This window comes from Anarhichas minor, unplaced genomic scaffold, assembly GCF_050575085.1.
Source record: "Anarhichas minor isolate MPS153535 unplaced genomic scaffold, ASM5057508v1 ptg000074l, whole genome shotgun sequence".
In the NCBI taxonomy this organism is placed as follows: Eukaryota; Metazoa; Chordata; class Actinopteri; order Perciformes; family Anarhichadidae; genus Anarhichas; species Anarhichas minor.
Window position 1 is genome coordinate 6,101,864 of NW_027466520.1, and position 19,884 is coordinate 6,121,747.

General features: G+C 43.8%; 1 protein-coding gene across 1 annotated transcript in view; it reads left to right on the forward strand.

Moving 5' to 3' along the window:
• Positions 1-19,884, forward strand: part of kiaa1217 (KIAA1217 ortholog) — a 40,129-nt gene extending 20,245 nt beyond the window's left edge. Inside the window, exons 6-21 of the mRNA XM_076080757.1 lie at positions 3,488-4,356; positions 5,892-5,996; positions 6,521-6,570; positions 8,222-8,361; positions 8,476-8,651; positions 10,408-10,538; positions 11,119-11,266; positions 11,887-12,370; positions 12,596-12,794; positions 12,930-13,216; positions 13,643-13,798; positions 14,113-14,235; positions 15,619-15,699; positions 15,802-17,454; positions 17,970-18,101; positions 19,155-19,884. Of these exons, the coding sequence (XP_075936872.1) occupies positions 3,488-4,356; positions 5,892-5,996; positions 6,521-6,570; positions 8,222-8,361; positions 8,476-8,651; positions 10,408-10,538; positions 11,119-11,266; positions 11,887-12,370; positions 12,596-12,794; positions 12,930-13,216; positions 13,643-13,798; positions 14,113-14,235; positions 15,619-15,699; positions 15,802-17,454; positions 17,970-18,101; positions 19,155-19,709 (5,289 nt within the window). The 3' untranslated portion in view covers positions 19,710-19,884. The remainder of the gene's footprint in view (positions 1-3,487; positions 4,357-5,891; positions 5,997-6,520; positions 6,571-8,221; positions 8,362-8,475; positions 8,652-10,407; positions 10,539-11,118; positions 11,267-11,886; positions 12,371-12,595; positions 12,795-12,929; positions 13,217-13,642; positions 13,799-14,112; positions 14,236-15,618; positions 15,700-15,801; positions 17,455-17,969; positions 18,102-19,154) is intronic.

Below are 19,884 nucleotides of genomic sequence, written 5' to 3' on the forward strand. Positions count from 1 at the left end.
ATTAAGCAAAAAGAAGCAAGGCGGCTTTTCAAGGTCTCTTGTGCAAACATTGTGAAATCTGGGCAGTAGAAGATTGTTGTCATGAATAGGTCTGTCATTGTTTAACCGAGCAGCAATTGACACAGATACAAAACTTGGGTGGGGGTGTGGAGGCCAGGTTGATAAAGTGGCATGGGACGGGACCTTCGAAAGAAATTAGTTAGATGACATTTGTGGCAATAATCAAAAATATGTACGGCAATCCTGCGGCCCCTACAAACATTTTGGCAATTTTTAACACTTTTGACACAAACACAGACGTTGTAAGCATTGTCTCTATTCTTGGCTTCTGTAAAGCTTGGACTGAAGGTTTTTCATTTGTTTTGTTTTGCCTTTTTAAAAATGCTTGAAAGAGACAAAAAAAAAGGTATTTTTAAAATTTCGCAACACCTTTCAATAATGAAACAGAACCCTGGCACTCAAAGCAAAAGGGTCAATACTACAACAGAATGAGCTGTACACCTATTCAAACACTTTTTTGGCGGGTGGGTATAGTTCACATGTGTCAGGCGTGTGCCCTCTTGTCTTGCATGCAGGAATACAGTTACCTCTGTTATTGTTTGAAACTTTCTGGCCAAATAAAGCTATCCCTGCTTATGAATTCAACCTTCTTGTCTGTCAGTAACTGATTTAAGGTCGACAGATGCAGGCCCACGCAGTAACCGATAGTTATATGATACACAGAATAGGCAGCAGGCTGTTAGAATAAAGAGCTATTTTCTTGCATTTGAAGCATCTTTTGTCACGTTTCATTGAATGAAATAGCAGTAAATATTTTGAAATATTAATCTGTACTCATGTAGGGGATTGTGCCAAAAGCAGTGTATTTGTACACATTATTGACTATAGAATAGTCAATAATGGCTGTCGGAAGCGTTATTATGTACACATAGCTGGAGGAGATATTTTGTAAACAGAGATTCAGTTATTGGCTAACATCTAATCTGTTCTCCTTAGAGCAAACAACCTAATTTTAGTATTTATTCAGAAATGAAGAAGTTGGAAGTTTGTCATGTTTTTATTGTCTTAATTAACAGGATGCTCCCATCTTCTTTTCAACACTATTGTGTACACAACAGCATAGTACATGCAGCTATAGAGCCGGCGATTTAAATGTTGACACACTTACTGCAGGCTCTGCAGTTTGTGAATCATCGCGAACAAGGCAGGAGATCGAGATGACTTTTTGCGCTACCAGACACGCTGCCCTCATTATTGGAAGCTTAAGAGCACGGCGAAAACAGAAAGAGAGTTCATGAGTCAAACTCAAACCAAATGTTGCTCAACACGACTTCTCATTTGCCTGACATGGTCCCGTGTGTTTGTTTTTCAAGCCTTTACTCCTCTGTTTTGTCTCAAAGCAAAAATGTACTCATGTTTTGAAGACAAATACAGGCCACATTTATAAAGTAAGTGTATTTTAAGTCTTCCAAAGGTGTAACATCTGTTTAGGATTAACAAGTTATGCCTTTTTGGCCCAAATTGTTCTTATGCGGCTGTTCTGAAACTGGCAATGCAGTCAGAGATTCTATTTAGGGCTCCAGAGAAATTCCTGCACAAGAAGGCAACTTTTCTTTTTATGTGTGTGGCACCTTGGACAGTGAAAGTCATTAGGTTTTGATGATGGTCTGCAGGGGCTCTTTTCTTCTTAGGTTTCTTATTATATGTATTTTTATTTGCTTGGTCACACTTGTTGCTGCCATATTTATGAGCTGTGTGTACTTTTACTGCCAAAATGTTTCTTTCTTTTTTCCCTTTGTTATCCAAGCCAAGCCTCAACCCTTTATACACTTTAAGCAGTGGTTGTTTTCCAGTTTGTGCACACGCACGTCTATTTCACACACCCACCGTATTGTTCCCTTTGCAGTATTAATCTGTATTGGCACTGGGGATAAAATAAATAAAGGCAACGCTGAAAAAGCATATTGTCAAAAACTGTAAGCCTGAAGTTTTAAAAAAAAACGTTGCATTAGGTTTCGACTTGTCATTGTAACCCATGAGTCATAACTTGAAGGAACAATTGCTTGTTTGTTTGACAGTAGTAGAGAGTTAGACAGGAGGAAGATGGATTAGGATGCAGTCCTGCATGAAATGCTCCCCAGCTCAGTGTTATCATACCCAGCATATCACATCCAAGAGTTATATCACTGTTTACACTCTATATTTCAGTTGTGCTAGCTAGCACAAAGACATTTTTACTTTTATAGAAAATTATCTTAGGCTTGGAACAAAGAAACTCTGTATATTGTCATTCTTTTAAGAACGTGCTTTATGAATTCATACAACCTAGTCTGCACAATACAGTATCTCTCTAAAGTGTACGATAACGAGGGTCGCCAACCACCCCGTAAAATAAGGAATCATCCCGTAGTTGGAAACTGAAAGACGCGTTACGTGTTGAACTGATAAGGGGCGCATTTCTTTGAATTGATTTTTGAGAATCAATTCAATGCAAATCTATGGAAGAGAACTATTGCAGGTTAGACTATTAGAAGGAAACCATCCAGATCTTTCATCCCTCAGCCAGTCTCATTGGTGGTGACTCACGACCAAGCACCGTCACTCACGAGTGACGAATGACAGCATTGCTACGATATGCCTGACAGCAGCGCAAGCACCACAGGACACCACAAGCAGCTACCGTATCATTTCCATTGTTTCCTTCATGAATTCACAAGTTTTAACTCAAACTAGTCTATGCCTGTGATATATTGGTAACTGCAAGACAATTTTTTTGGAACCACGGCTGCTGTAGCCACCTGTAAGACTTTCACCCTTTTTTTGTAGTTTTATCACCTACAACCTGAGCGCACATATATATCCTTTAACCCGGAAAGCCACTCTAGTTACACGAGGTTAGGTTTATTATACATCAGCCTTCAAGGGTCATTTATGGGTGGTCTGGCAAAATAACAGCGGCCCAGATTAGCTGACTGTTTAAATAGACTAAACTAGACAGATCTTGTTGAAAATTAACCAACTGCCTTCTAGCCCTGGAGGTGCACATGCAAAAGAAAGCCCCAGTCCTATCTCCAAGAGAGCAATCACAGATTTGGTGAAAGAAAAAAGTAAATCACTTCATTTAAAAACTACAAACTGTTTATCCAGGACTTTCAGTGAAATGCTCTACTGTGTACCTGGGGATAGTAGTCTTGCAAGTTACTATTTTCTGTTTCTAGAAAAATTGCTGACGGTCTATTTTCTTTGAAAAGCAACAGTGTAAACTGAGTTGGATGGATGTTTTTGTTTCAAGGGCACTTCAGTCCAGAAATACAGGATACATATAAAATAAACAGTAGCGGAAGCTCTCAAGGGGGCGGAACTATGCAGTCTGGTTTATTGACCAATCCTGAAATTGAGGGATTATTATGCATTATTTGAAGTGATACCCAGTTTATATGCTTGCTGGTATTTAAGAAGATATTTATATGCTTTTGTACTTTTGCAGATGAACAGTGAAATGATGCATGCCGTTCGTGATGGCCCGCACCCTCTGAGACAGCCCCCCATGGGTCCCCCATCACACCACCCCATGCAGGGAGCACTTTCCCCAACTCCTCACTCCATGCCCCCATCCCCCTCCAGAATCCCATTTGGCCCACGGCAGGTCTCTATACCTGGCAACGCCACTATCCCAAGGGACCGACTGTCTAATGCCAACCCTCCGGCCCGCTCCATCTCACCCTGTCCCAGTGCCATCCTGGAGAGACGGGATGTCAAGCCAGATGAGGACAGGGGTGGCAAAAGCCACAGCCTATCTAGGGGAAATGAGGGGTTGTATGCAGACCCATACTTGCTCCAAGATGGAAGAATGAGCATGGCTGCTGCCCATGGACCACACCCTGGGCTGGATTGTCCAGATCATGGCATGGGGGGATTTCACCGTGCCTCCATTCGCTCCACAAGCTCTTACAGCCCCAGCCCCACAGACACTATGGATCACCCCTCACTGTACAGGCAGAAGTCCAGAAACAGCCAGCTGCCTACTTTGGGCTCCAAGACTCCTCCCCCATCCCCTCACCGGATGGCTGAGGTACGGATGATTGACATCCATGGCGGGCCTCCTCATGGCGGGCCTCCTCATGGCGGGCCTCCACATGGCGGGCCTCCACATGGCGGGCCTCCTCATGGCGGGCCTCCACACGGCGGGCCACCTCACGGTGTTCCCATGGAGAGAAGCTCACCTGTGCGCCAGTCATTCAGGAAGGAGGAAGTGGCAGGGACCAAGCCCCGAAACAACATGGGATCACCTGTAGTTCCAGACCTCCAGGGTCACCTCCAGGGCCCCATCGCAGTTGCCAGTGAGCATCAGACACGGTAAGCACCAGGGGATCAGGCATTACATACAGTGGGCTGGTGGCATTGTTAAAATTAGGATTAAGACATTGCATGGGAGCATGGACTAACTCTGCATCCCAGTTTCACCCTAACCATGAGCTGCTGATTTTCAATCCCTTGCTCCTACTGTTCCATCATCCATGACTGCAGGCAAGATATATAACATAACCTACCTTGTCACTGTCTTCAGCGTCATGAGCTGCACGTTAAGAACATCAGACTAATGCACATGATTCTGCACTTGGTTTGTGTATATAACCAGTTTTGCTTATCTGACTAGTGTTTTCACAGACTCTATTCAAACTTTGGAGCTGATGGTGTTGATTATTAAAAGAGTGTGTAGCTACCACCATTGAAACAGTGTAGTATCTGGAGACTCCACAAATCCACTGTATATTTTTCTCTTACTCTGTGACTATTGTTCTAACAACAAACCCTCTGCAGAGTCTATTCAGTCTGGATAATCCAGCAGACATTTTGTTACCTGGATTAGGTTTATCCACTCTGACTGTGAGCACATAAACATTGAAAAAGGGGATGCTAAGCCACTTTGCCAGGCAAACGTGGTTTCACTAAAGGGGAGGTTACAGAGACAATGTGCGTACCTAGGAAAACCAGCAAAAACATTGACCAGGTTGAATAAGTATTTTAAATGGCCCAATCATTCAAACAGATCAGACTGGACCACCTGGGCAGTCCAAACCCCCCATTAGAAATGCCCTGGGAAACAGGGAAGAGAGTGTTGGAATTTGAATGGGAAAGTATGGTACTTAACTTTCAAAATAAACATAGTCCAGACTCTAAGGGCTCGATAGCTGTCATAGAATTTATTCATGTGAAATATACTCTATGACGCTGAGGTTAGGCATTGCTGTGTTCACATAGTCCTCGTGTCTGTCTATTGTCTATAGCACAGCTAAAGCCACCCAGTCTCCTGTGTGCCCTCAGCTAGCCCCATATCCTTCCTCAAGATAAATCATGACATCAGAAAACAAAAGTTATTCTCTTTTCCAACCTCTTGGTTTACCAAGCAACCTGAGTGAAAGGTCCCTTATTCACCCCTCTGGTGTTTGGCTTTCTTATGAGTGTGATTTTCGAATGGTCCTTTCATTCTCTTCTGAGCGGCCACCACTTGGTTGACGCACTATTGTTTGTTTTAAAAAACAATATTACTTGAACATCCTCGGTCTGAACTTCAGGGTTCTTTTCTTGTCTTGAGTCATCCATACTGCTTATTCTAGTTGGACCCACGCTTTTTCTTTTTGTGAAAATACTGACTCAAGTGGTGTTGCACTGTTGTTATTCAGAAACTATGTATTAGACCAGAGTCAGTATTTACTCAGGACATAATTCCAAATCAATAACAAAAAGAATCATGGTCAGGAAATTAAAAACAATTGCCTGTCCTGTTACAGCCCTCCCGTTTTCATTCTGAGCTAATATGTGCTCTAGTGGCAGCTGTAATATCCAGTAGGCCTCAGTGTTGAAAGTAGAATTTTCTGATGTTTCTGCAGAGTGCGAATGAAGGCTATGGAGCAACAGATTGCCAGCTTGACTGGTCTTGTTCAGCATGCACTTTTAAAGGAGCCAAACACTAGTGGCACCAAGGAGCTACTAAGGTAAGCAATCACAGTATAGTGAGGCATCAGGGGAAATGGAGTTTCAAATGAAAAGCCTGCCTATCCAGCCAGAGCGGGACAGATAAAGTGTCCTCTCTATAAAGGCCATATCAAACACTCTAAATAGCTAAATGGCATCTGGTGAAGAGGAAAATAGGTTTGGCTGTGAATCTGACATTGAAGTCATTTGCTCTCTAGATAAATGGCCACTAAGGTTTATCTGGCTGCATTTCAACTCTTTGCATTTCAATCTTCTCCTTGTGTTAATGTTTGCTTGTCAGTTAGTCTAAAAGGTCTGTGACTGCTGTGGATTTTATTGTTTTTATGCTATGTTGAACTCTGATGAAGCTTGTTAACATCATTAACATCATTTGAACCTCTCTGGTTTGTCTTTCCCCATCCTACTTTGTTGTATTGTGTTTGTTCTTACTAATACAAACCTATAAATCTAAAGTTCCCCAAATACTGTTGTTTTTTTTTCGCAACCAAAATCCTGCTCTTATGATTCTTTTCTCTGGCTGTAGTGAGGGACCACCGAAGACATCATCTCCAGCCCACAGTGCACATAGCTCAGGTTAGTATCATTGTAATTCTTTTCTGTTTCATTAGTTTCTTTTACTCTAAAGAGATTTAGTACCGTAATGTCTTGTGCAGACAAGCCCACACATCAGTGTCAGTCAACAGTCTGCAATGAGCAGTGCTGGAGGGAGGGAAAACAAAGTCGGGCGTCTTTGCTTGTCATCGGTTCGTATTTCCTTACAGTCCTTTACTCCGCACGGTACATCCACTTTAATAGGAGATAAGAGACGAGAGCCAGCAGAGCTAACACAAGCTCCTCATAGCATTACTTAAAACAAGACGCTATTACTTCTCAAGCCTGCCAAGATGATTCAGCGATTCAGTCTCGGTGGTCTGTGGCCAGATCTCGGTTTGATAGAAAGATCTGCAACCTCACCAGTGGCATAGCGAAAAACACAACACGCGTCTTGAGAGCTAATCTCATGTCTCGTGACACCTTTCATACGTAGCTTTCGGAGAGATTTACTTGTCATGTTGTGCTTGAGCGATTCTCCAAAGCATCAGAAAAGTTACTGTGTGGGCTTTGATCCCGCCAGACTCCCTCTACATCAAACATGAGAAATCCAGTGGCACTTTTTTTTTGCCGTTGCTCAAATGCTTCTGCGTTGTCACAGCACAGCCTGAACTTCTTTTGATGGACATTGTGTCCCCAAGGCCCAAAACACCACCAGCAGTATACATTGTAACCTGTACTTGTACTTGTGAATAGAGTTTTGGGATTAAGAAGACAAAGGTTTTTTTACTGGGTGAGTTTCAGCGTCAAGGGAGCTTAGAGTGCACTCTGAACATTGCCTGACCTGTTGTGTAACTCACAGGTAGGTGCACTACTTACTTTAATGGACCTCATGTTTCTGATGTGAAAGGATTGGCTCTTGCAAATTCAAAAACAAATGTTTTATCATTTACCCTAACTGTTACCTTGCCAAGCACATAGTTTCGGTTTTATTTGCCCACGCTTTGAGATATTACTGATGGAGATTTCAGCCTCAAAGCCAATAAAATGGAGGTAAATGTGATTTCATTTGTGGTGCTCTCAGCATTGAGAAATGAAATTCAAACCAGCCTTAAATGTTCAAGCCATCAATTCAACCCACTCCGAGGAAACATGTATTAGATCTATTTATTAACTGATATTAAATGGACTTAGTTCTGCCTCAAAAGACACCCTTTGTTTTTAGATGTGCGACCAAAATAATAAAAAAAAGTTCAATTATTATTGTTGTTGGCCATTTAGGGACGCTCACCCAAACCACAAATATTGCATCCCTTAGTTTCCATGGTTTCAACCTCTTCTCCACCTCTAGCGGTGACTGAAATGTCGAAATCAGCTGACCGACATTTCAGAGGTGCAGCCCCAATTTTAGTGCCGGTATATGTTTGCTTATTGTGCAGGGTAAAAGACAGCCACAGACAGTCGGGCAGTCATTACTGGTCAGACCAGTGTGCTGCCAGGGAAAATGTGTTTGTACAATCTAACCAATCACTTGTTGAGTGAAGTCAGAAAGTATGAGTTAATGGAAGAACTACAACTATACTTTAGTGGACCTGTTTAATAGTTCTAGTCATTTCTACTGTATTATTTAGATATTTCTTCTTCAAGTAACAAGCTTTAACTTGTCCTGCCCCCCCTCCTCCCCCCTCCACAGGTGGTTCCCCAGTCTTGGCTCCCAAGAGCAGCGCGGCTCCATTAGACAAGGGTCCAGTTCCTCTGAAAGTCAACCTCCTGCAGTTCAGAAAGAATGTTTCTGACCTCAGGATCCAACTCCATCAGATGAGACAGCAGCAGGTGAGACCCCTGTTTAATTAATTTCGAGTGTGTTAGTATCCACTACGGCTTTGTATGTTGGTCTGCCAGTTCAGGTTCTCTCATATCTCATTCCCACTGTGTGCATCCCCTCAGGTCCAGAACCAAGAGGCATTACGAGTCCAGCTGAAGCGGGCAGAGCAGGAAATCAGTGTTAAACTTGCAGAGGCCATGCGAGGCCTGGAGGACCCTGTGCAGAGACAGAGAGCTTTGGTAGAAGAGGACAGGCACAAGTACTTGGGTCTGGAGGAGCGTGTCCTCACACAACTCGGGTAAGGCTGCTCAAAATTCCCTGATTCACTTCCATAACAGGCTGTGCTTTATATAGTCTAATATGGACAGATATGGTTGTTTGCATTCACTGCTGAATGTTTATTGTTGTACATATTAGAGGTGATTTAGTACACACCCATGCGACTCCAGTCAAGGTGTTTTCATTTATAGGAAATCCCCGAAAGGCTTCATTTTTTATCAGCTTACCTGTGCTATTCACTGCTAAAGTCTTTGACAAGCCAACGCCCTTGAAATTACAGCTCACAGGTTCATACAGGCAAGCCTGACTCTCAAGAGACAGCAGGCTAGAACAATGGACCCAACTGTGGAGGAACTACCCTGCTCTTGTTTTGATTCACTTGCTTTATCTTGCCACCAGGGAGCAGTAATTGAATCTTTTTTTTATTTGGATGTTTACAGGCAAGGTCAAATAGTGTTGTCTTGCTCGACAGTAGTGAACACATGCTCCAGTAAATACAATGGTAGCAGCTCATGGAGACTTGAGAATTGAACAGGCGGAAGTCAGTAGAAGAAGCTCTCTGTTACCCTTGGTATTCAGCCAGTCGTAAGTCAGCAAAACACAGCTGCTGGCTCTTTAAATAAGGTTTGGTAATTAGGGTTGCTTGGCTTTAAGACCAGTTAGAGAATGTGGTGTGAAAACCACTGCCCTCTCAAGAGGAGAACTAAATCTATCATGACCTAAGTAGTGGGTTAGGTCACAACTGTGATCCCTTACTCACAGTTTCAGTTATAGTGTTAATTTACAGCATATGAAAGGAACATTTTTTTGAGCAATGGCTGTCTTCAGTACTTCATATCTCAAGGATCTTTAAAGGCTGCCTCCTACACTCTAACACACAAATGTTGGAGACGTACTGTAACTGTTTTTGTCTGTGGGAGGCTCGATAAAAAAGTAAAATCTGATTTCTTTTGTCCTAGGCTGGTATTTCCCATCATCATTCCTATTACCAGCAGGCCTCGGCATAGCAGGGCATTTAACACACTGTCTCCTTATTACCTTTCCCACCCCCTTTAGGGAAGTTATACAAAAGAGGGTTTCTCAGGGGTACCGGGCCACAATGAAACACCATTTTAGTCCCTCTCATGCAATCCAACACTGCACACAATGTTATCTTTCAGCACATTTCCCTGCAGAGTAGCCCTTTTTTTCTCAAGCACTGGGTTTGTTGGGAAGCAGCGTACTGTGGTTTCTATGTGAGGAAGTGCTCCTATGCAAATAAACCCTCATTCAGTGTGTAAACATTTGTGGTTGTGGGATGACATCTAATCCAAGCAATCTAATGGAGACAGGAAAATGAAGTGCTTCGTGGAAATTATTATTGTCAGTGTTAATTCTTGTACATATTTTGCATATGTTGTAGTTTCTTATTTTTTTTATGGATCATGTCCCAAAGTCAGCTCTCATCTTTGTCCAATCGGTGTCGCTGTACGTTATCCTCAAGATAAATGATTGTGTCCTGCCCCCTGGTGTTAGTAAAGAATACATAAAACAGTGTGAAAAGTATTACTCTTAATCAAAATGTAGATAGATATCAGTATAACAGAAACAAAAAGAGTCCCTGAAGTGGATTTACATATTTACATTAAAACATTTAATCAAGAGTTTCCATTAATTTTTTATTTCTTCTGTTGAACGTGCTTAAAAGATTCATACACTATTTATTGAAAAATTGTTGTAGGAAAACAAATAAACACTACAATTGTTTGTATGTGCATTTTCTTCCCTCTCTGCAGTGAGCTGGAGCAGTATGTAGGCTCCCTGCAGAAAGACTCGGCAGCGACACAGAGAGTAGTGACTCTGAAGGACGTGGAGGAGGGAGCAGTGACTCTGAGAAAGCTGGGAGAATCTCTGGCAGGGCTCAAAGGTAAGACAACAAATAATATTCTCACTAGTAGGTACAATGTTGTGCATAGCAATCTGGCCTGACATATAAATAAATATAGAATACAAGCCAATAGTGCTGGGCAATATGATTGAATAACTACCGTATTTTCCGCACTATAAGGCGCACTTAAAAGCCTTTAATTTTCTCAAAAAACGACAGTGCGCCTTGTAATCCGGAGCGCCTTATATATGGATCAATTGGTTAATTGGTTGATCCATACTGGTTGTACACGGCGCTCTGTCAAAATGTTTCAGTACGACTGGTAAACTACAAAGCCGCACCGCGGTAAACACCGGTACTGTGCTTACTCCTAGTCCAACACCACTTGTGTGTATAAAGACCCCAAAATGGCACCTTTCAAGAGACACGCTTACGACGCTATTCTATTCTATGCACCTTATAATCCGGTGCGCCCTATATATAAAAACAGTTCTAAAATAGGCCATTCATTGAAGGTGCGCCTTATAATCCGGTGCGCTTTATAGTGCGGAAAATACGGTACTACTGCTCAAATGTAAAATCACAATTGGTAACGATGTTTCTCGGTGTGTTTCCTCAGGAGAGTTCCCATCCCTACAAACAAGAATGCGGTCTGTGCTCAGGGTGGAAGTGGAAGCAGTCAAGTTTTTGAAGGAGGAGCCTCATAAACTGGACAGCATGCTGAAAAGGGTCAAGAGCCTGACTGACACACTCAGCAGTCTGAGAAGGTAGGTGAAGAAAAAAAGTGAGTGCTGGAGTATGAGGGCAGAGAGAGAGAGAGAGGGAGAGAGGGAAGATAAAAACAAAAAGCACTCTGCAGAGCTTCTCACAGGTTTCTATGATGTGCGAGATTGTACTATTTGATTACGCCTTCATCCCATCAAAGAGGTCATTCGGTGTAGACAGTGGAGTGTGGCGTCCAACTTGATACACTTCCATCGCCTTCACTGAACCGATAAGTGAATTACTGTGGCGGGGACGACAGCGCCTCATTTCCATTTTAATATGTCACAGATACCGGGTTCACTCTCAACTTTTCTCTCAGTCTCCCTCCACGAATCGCTTGTCATTTACCCAAAAACAGTCGCCAAACCATGTTGGCCAGCCACCACATTGCAGCATAGCTTTTGGTGGTGTCATGTAAGAATTAATCAAAACATTTTGTCAACTTTATTATAGGGTTTAATGTGTTTTCAGTCTGGATGTGAAAAAAAAAAAACTGTACATATTAATTTTGGTTGCAAATGGATTTCTATCAATGTTATGTATTGTTTTGAAAAATATTAATATCATGTATAAGTGAGTAACCCAGTGTTTATATCGTATACTGTTTCCCTCCTCTGTGCAGATGTGCTACTGAGGGCCCTCAGAAAGGACCTGATCCCTCTGCTAATGTCCCAGTGGACAACAGCTCTTCAGCAGCAGCAGAAGCTCCCGCACCATCAGTCCAGCCTGGCTCCACATCAGCCCCGCTGGAACCCCAGAGCTCCACCATCAAATCAGAGGTGATGCCTTCCTCTCCGGTGGTCATCCATCATGTCCAGAGCTCCCCGGTCCACATACAGCAGTCCCAGCAGTCTGCAGCCTTGACAGCTCAGCCCAGTCCACCGCTCACCCCCAGCCCCTCACAGATCCCCAGTCCCACCCCGGGCAAGAGTCAAGGCCGGGACTCTCCCAAGGGGGCAGCCTCCGATCCACCAAGTCCTGCCCATCATAAGAAGACACAAGGGAACCCAGTGAATAATGGGAACGGCACTGCCCCCCAGGGTATTGTCTTAGAGGAGCTCCAGAGCAGTCAGGACAAGAGCAAAAACAGAGCTTTCTCCATAAAGGTAGATTTAGTCACCTTATAATTGTCATTTGGATTTATTTGTATCCAACATTGTAAAGATGGTAATTTTTCTTTCCTCTCATGAGCATCCTGTAAATGTCAACTCAATTACTGTGATTGGCATTAATTTGGCTTTTAAAGCACCTGTAATGAATAATTTCCTTCCTCAGATTCAGAGAACTTTTGAGGACCTCTCTCCCCCTCTTTTCCAATTTCCCCCTTGCAGGCAGCAGAAAAGGAGTGGGAAGAGAGGAGGCAGAACATGGGTCACTATGATGGAATAGAGTTCGACAAGATCCTCCAGGAAGCCCAGGCCAACATGATGAAGGGCATTCCCAGTCTAGAGGTGGAAGAGAACCCAGCACTGACCCCTGATGCCACTGCAGAACAAGCAGACATCCACAATGCTGTGGAGTCACCGACAGGTGCAAATCTAAGAACTTTAAGACACTAACATGGATTCCACACATTTTACATTTTATTGACATACGTATGAACACATTTTAAGTACTGTATGTCCCCTTATAGAATTTTGTCTCTGTTATTTTGTATGACCGAAGAGCCCCAGTCTGAGCCTCACTCTGATAAACCAGGCAAGAAGGGGCCTGAGAAACTCCCAAAGCCTGTGATGGAGAAACCAGCCAAACCTGCACCGGAGAGACCCTCCAAGACTGCCACCAAGCCAGTCGCCACTGACAGCTTTACTAAGCAGGGGTCTGAAAAGTCAAGCAAGTCTCCACCACCACCTCCTCCAAGGAAGACTTTCTCCAGCTCGAGCTCAGGCATGACTACCACGCGCTCCGGTGAAGTGGTCTACACCAGCAGGAAAGAGTCCGTCTCGGCTCAGGTCAGTCTGATAGGTGGTTGTCTGTTGGTTTTTTTCACTCTTTGTTTTTTTCACTGTTAGTGCTCTTAGCACCGTTACCCATGAGCCGAGCCATTTAGAGGCAATCGGAATGCTCCCGATCTTGCACCTTTAAACTCCAGTGTGTGTTTAGTATTTGTCCATACTTAATGACGAATGCATTGTATTGTTTTCGTGAAAAATACAATGCATTTAATTATTAATTATTACAGTCGAACAGTTTGGGAAGTGTGGTTGTTTGGTTTACTTGCTGAGAGTTAAGTAAGATGAGTAGATTGATACCACGTTACCACTAAGTACGGAGCAAGAGTCAAGAGGTGATTAGCTTAGCTTAGCATGACGACTGGAGGAATTGGGGAAACTAGCCTGGCTGGTTAGACAAGTAATGACTAAATCATTTCCTTACAGGAGGGTGAAGAGGACACTCCACCGCCCAGTCCACTACCAAAGCCAAACAAGGTTCCGCCAGAGACCAAGCCGAAGCCCGCCACCCCTCCCCCCGTCACTCCTCCTGTTACCAGAGAAGAGGAGGATGAAGGGGACAAAATCATGGCAGAGCTCCAGGTTAGATGCACATGTACACTCACACACCTACACAATCCCTCAAACGTGAACAAAACAATCCAATAGGTGTAAAGTCCTCTGGATTTGGTTCATTTCTGCACTGCGGTAGTGGGTCTATCATTTCTTCCCATGGTGGCTGTTTTGGTGGCAAAGGATGAGCACTCACAGCTGCCAAAAGAGTTAACTCCTTGATTCTGAATCTAACTTTGTCGCGTGTCGGGTTCTACAGCTGTGACAAAGGCGAAGATACTCAAACTTCCTCCCTCCTCAAAATCCTTGTTCCCATTTCCCCTTCACCTTTCTCCACTCTTCAGGTTTTCCAGAAGTGCACGGTTAAGGATGTAGGGGTGAAAAATTTGGTAGAACCAACTTCTCGAATTGAACCTCAAATCAGAGAACTAAGACCGGGGCCCTTATTGCCCCTCAAAGAGAAAAAGGTAAATTATACATCGCCGCGCAGCTACCCACCTAACTGCCTGCCTCTGCCTCTGCCTCTGGCCACTGTCTGATACAATCGATGGCCGTGTCTTAACCCTTCTACGACTTCTGCGCACTTGCTTTGGCTCGAGAGAAACCTGTAACAACTGCCTCCAAAAAGCTCCTTTTTCCTTTTCGCCTCAGTTTCCTTCCCTCTTTTCATTCAGCTGGATATCTCAGCTTAAATATATTTCAGGATTAAGTCTGCATAAAATGAAGCCTCTGGAAAGATGCTGTGTCTTTTGTGCGCCCGGACCAGACAATGATGTGTTTTGCCACTGATTTAATTATCTCTTGTCAATAAAAAGACCTCGGCACTGTATTCTACAGGCAATTGAATCGTCTTGTGTCTTTATTTAATTACATGTTTTCATAGAAAATCAACAGAACAAATGTTTCTTAAATGATTGACAATTGAGAGAACAAAGTAGTTAAAACTCCCTTTGCGGACACAACCTGTTTTTGCAGACTTGGTTCACTCAAGGTCAGTCTGGCCACTATGCATGCTACTCTCCACCACTTGTACTTTTCTGAGGGATTACTTTTCTGTTTCTCTTTGTCTTTGCACAACTTGACTTCAGTTTGCTTTCCCAGCTTTACAGCTATATAACCAGCACAACCCTATCATTTTTCACACCAGATTAAACAATATGCACATTTGATAAGCTTTTGTCAATTGATGTGGCAAAGAGGACGAATATGTCCAAGCGCAACAAATTGGACTAGTTCACAGCCAAGTTAAAACATTTGATCAAATAAAAGTATCAGTTTAGAAGTATATGAGTAGATGGTAAGCTACTAGTTACTGTACATAATAAAACGTAAAACGTTAGGTAATGTTGCAAAGATTGTGGCCCAAATGATTTCACTGAAGTGAAAGTAGTGTGAGAGGCGCTTTGCATAGTATCAACAGTATACTGTATGAACAAGACAGGAAACAGGATGTATACAGGTTAGTAGGAAACGTATAAAAAAGAAAACTTAATTTATGTATTATATACAGTAGAAGGGCAAATACAGAAGACAGTGTTTAGCCATCAAAAGAAGCTGATTTGGCTGTTAGTATTGGCTTGTAGTATTGGCTTTTTAAACTATAATATTGATTCATTTTCCCTGCATGCATTTTGATATACGGCATTTAGCATCAGAACAGCATGTCTTACAGTATGAGTATCAGTTTACATGCTGTATATATTTTGCTGTTGCCTTGTAGAAGGTAACTGTCCAATGCAGTGTTGACACTGTGGATACTACTGCAGTAACGTATGTGAATTCACACTAATCCAACAGCAACCAGACACACCAGTTGCACAGTAATATTATTCCCTCACAAACTGTCCTAGCAGAGCTCTGAGCCCACTGGAGATGATAAAGATCCAGACACAGATGAAAATGGGAATACTACTCTCCGACAGAGCCAAGGGGTGTGTATGACTTTATATTTATATATTTACATTATATCAAAGTATAGTTAATGTATGTTCTAGATTTGAGAGATTTTAAACAGCTACTTCTTCATTTCTCAGGTCATATACTATGTGACTGGTCAGATTCCCAAAGAGCATCCAGCCCCGTCAGGAACAGAGGAAACCCCCGAACACCGAGAGCCCACACAGCCTCCATCACAGGTGTCAAATGTCAATGTTAACGACAATTCTCCAAGCCAGCAGCAGCAGCAGCAGCCACTGTCTCCACCACCCAAATCACCCCCGCCTGTAACACCTCCACCTATATCACCTAAGCCTGTGGGACTGAAAGGATTCAAACTTCCAAGGACGCAAGTTAAACGCTCCGAATCCTTGAAGACCAGTGCAGAAATGGAGAAGGGGAAAATCCTCAACAATATTAACACTGAAAAGAAAAGTAAAGTCATCCAGCAACGTGTTTCTTCTAATAATAATATAATACCCGAGCCTGCGGCTACCACAGCAACCAGTACCATAAGAGAGGTGCCTAAAAGTTCTGTTGCTCCACCAAAAAAGGCTCCAAGTGAGGACAGTGATCCACCAGAATCTAAATATAATCGTGAGGAGTGTAATGAGGAGGCTAGTCTTAGTCAAGACTTGCCTGGAGAAGAGGCACCTCCACCCCCTGACAACATAGCATTTATGATCACGAACACCAAAGTTCAGGCCCTTTCCTGCGGCGAGTACCAGGAACTGGTCAATGCCAAGAAAGGTGTCCAGACTGTTACTGTAGGTAATGCAACTTACCGAGGGAGCACCACAGCAGGACACAATGCGCAACAGGATAATGGCTTCAACAACAAGCCTGTCATCATCATTTTTGACGAGCCCATGGACATCCGTTCAGCGTACAAGCGCCTGTCCACCATCTTTGAATCTGAGGACGACCTGGACAGGATGCTTGCAGCAGAGTGCATCGAGGAGGAGAGCGAGGAGTCGGACACAGAGAGGAGCGGTGGGCTGCAGGTTAAAGCGGGAGGGACCGAGGTGGTTGATGGCAAGAACGTCAGCACTTCAACGGTCACTGCAGACCACATTAGCTTATCATCCTCATCTTCATCATCAATATCTGAGCTCACGGACAGTGGAGGGAACTTAGAGTCAAATAGTGCTAAGCAGGATGTTAAGAAGAAGTTCAAATTTAGGTTCCCTAAGAAACAGCTGGCAGCGCTGACCCAGGCGATTCGCACCGGCACCAAGTCAGGGAAGAAGACTATACAGGTGGTTGTCTATGAAGATGAGGAGGAATCCGACGGTACTATCAAGCAGCACAAAGAAGCTAAGAGATTTGAGGTTACACGCTCAAAATCCTTTGCAGACGCTCCCAAGGCAACAGGCTCAGCCGCGCTGAAGAGGCAGAACTCCGACTCCCTCTACAGGACGGACGAGATCCGGAAGAACACCTACAAGACACTGGACAGCCTGGAGCAGACCATCAAGCAGCTGGAGACCACCATCAGTGAGATGGGACCACACTCCCCTAGGGAGCCAGTCTGCACGGAGGAAGCTAAAGCAGAGTATGGGACAAGCTCAGAAGGAGTGGGGCTGAAGAGGTCTTCCTCTCTCCCTACCTCCAGAGGGCCAGGTCCTAAGATACCCAGCAAAAATCCATTGCTGAAGAAGACTAAACCTCAACTGCTTCCTCGCCCTGTAGTCATCCCTACTACCACAACCACCACTACTGTCCCCAGTGCCCCCACCACCGTACGACAGGTTTCTCTCTAGCTCTTGTTGCTCCGGGAGGCTTTGGGTCCTACCTTTTCAGTTTACAACCTACCTTCACTCCAACCCTAACCACTGAAATTACAAAATCATTAATCCACTCCACAGGTGCTTCGAAACGTTGGAAATGCCCCCCGTGGCTTTCTCTCTCTCTGTGAAATCATGGTGACATGATTGGGGGTGGCATTTTGTTGGGTTCCTGGCTACCGTGTTTCTCCTTCAGTTCATTGCTAAACCTCTGAGGTTTTCAGCAAGTGGCAATTCATCATCAAAAACACTCTCATGATGATTGAGCTCTGATATCTTCCTTATTCTTGACTGCATGTACTACTGTGTATTGACTTTAAGGTGTCTGGTCCCACTGGGTGCATGATCTCTCACTGGTGTTAATCGTTAAGGTGTTACCTGTCGGTGCCTTGATTTTTCATTCTTCCTCTGTGGTGTGTGTTTTTTTTCTTTCTTTTGTTTATTTTCTTGTTTTGTTTTTCGTTTGGATCCCCTTGCAGAACACCAGTGTCGCTTCCCCTACTAGTCGGATGCCCGTCCCTTTGTCTGCGAAGTCCAGGCAGTCGCCGGGTACTACTGACAAAGCAGGAAAACAGCAAAAACTGCAGGACGCTCAGAGGCAGTTCCGACAGGTAGTTTTACTGTAGGGCCTTACCAGAGACTAGAGGAATCAAACGTATAGGGATCAAAAACATGAGGCATGTGTTATTAGAGGGGGAAAAAGACTCTCAATGCTGTGAGATTTCAAGTGTTTTAAAAAAAGAAATAAAGTCACCGTGGTGACGACTGTGGATTTGTTAATGTTTCTCTCGAGTCTGCTCTGACAAGAAGGCATGTTTGACTTTTGACTGTTACCCCATAACATCACTGTACTGTATGCTTTTGCATGTCCACACTGCTCATGGTTTTCACTGTGTTGGTGACTAAACAAAAAAAAACAAAAAAAAAGGAAAAATGGCAAAGAAAAGCGGAATCCTACCCTGTCATCATCTGAGTTGTCATCACATCTCCCGTTCCCATCACAGCTGAGTTCCTAAACAGTGTTGCCAAATCCCAGGATGCTTGTGGCTAAATGTTAAAATACAAACCTAACTGACTTTTCGGCTATGCTCCTCCCTTCTCACAATGCACCTCTGCTCAACCCAACATTAATGCACAGCTTCTTAACCTCACGTGATATATTTCCTTACCCTCAAGACCAGGCCACAACTCACCATCTTGCACCGTCAGTTTCAGTGGAATACCAGCCCACATCTCCCCTGTCTGCTCCCACTCTTCAAACTCCTAAGCCTGTTATCAATTTCTCTCCGGCCTTCCTATGCATCTTTACCTTGTGAATCTCCCCCCACAGCCCCTTTACGAGGCCTAACTCTAACACGAGCAGTCTGTAGAGATGTCCCTCCTGTCCGCCATCGCACGGTCTAACCTTTGCAGTGTTCTGTTTCTTGGTAACATGTCTCTCAGTCCAATGTGTCTCACTCTTCATTTAACCTAGTAAAAACAGACCTATTTATGTTTTGGTATTCATAGTTGTGTCTCAGTGATATTAATGTTTGTGTAGTCTTAGTGCGTTTCTATGTGTATAACTTGTAGTTTTTTTTAACATCGTCTTGCCTTTTATATGTATTATTTGACCAGATTTCTTTTTTGACAACCAGTATCTGTTTTGGCATCTCTGTTTGCAGGCTAACGGAAGTGCTAAAAGAGTGGGAGGGGATCATAAAACTACTTCCCCTACTATACCCACCTCTAAAATCCCTGCTTTTTATCCTAGCTCTACTAAAGGCAGCTCCCAGTCTGTGCAAAACTCAGATGCAACTAATCCGATTAACCCTTCCTCTTCCTCCTCCTCCTCCTCCTCCTCCTCCTCTGTAATAAAATCCAACATCCTGTCCTCTCACGCTCCTCGTTCCGGTTCCCAACCCTCCTCCCACATCCCCTCCCTGTCTAACGGATCCCTTAAACTCCCCACACCCCCACAGCACACAGGTAAAGCTCTCTCGTTCTCCTCGCAGACTCAGAATGGTCGAGTGCACTCCTCCTCCTCCTCTTCATTCTCCTCCTCTTCCTCATCCTCCTCCTCCTCCTCCCCCTCCCCTCTGTCGCCCACTCCTTTGGGCCCAGGTGGAAAGAGCATCCGCACCATACACACGCCCAGCTTCACCAGCTACAGGTCCCACAACGGCAGCAGCGGCAAATCCTGCATCCCAACAGCCACAGCAGCAAAGGACACCACTTAGCCCCATTATGGCCCCTCTGGCTTTACCGCATAGCAGGTCATGTTTAATTTTGTATTGTTTTGGTTTGCTGTTTTTTTTCAGTTCCTGTAAAAGTATTAAGTGATGCACTTCATGTTTTATTTGACACTGGCATTCTCACACCAATGCTTCTATCTCCTTTGAATTGCAATTTCCA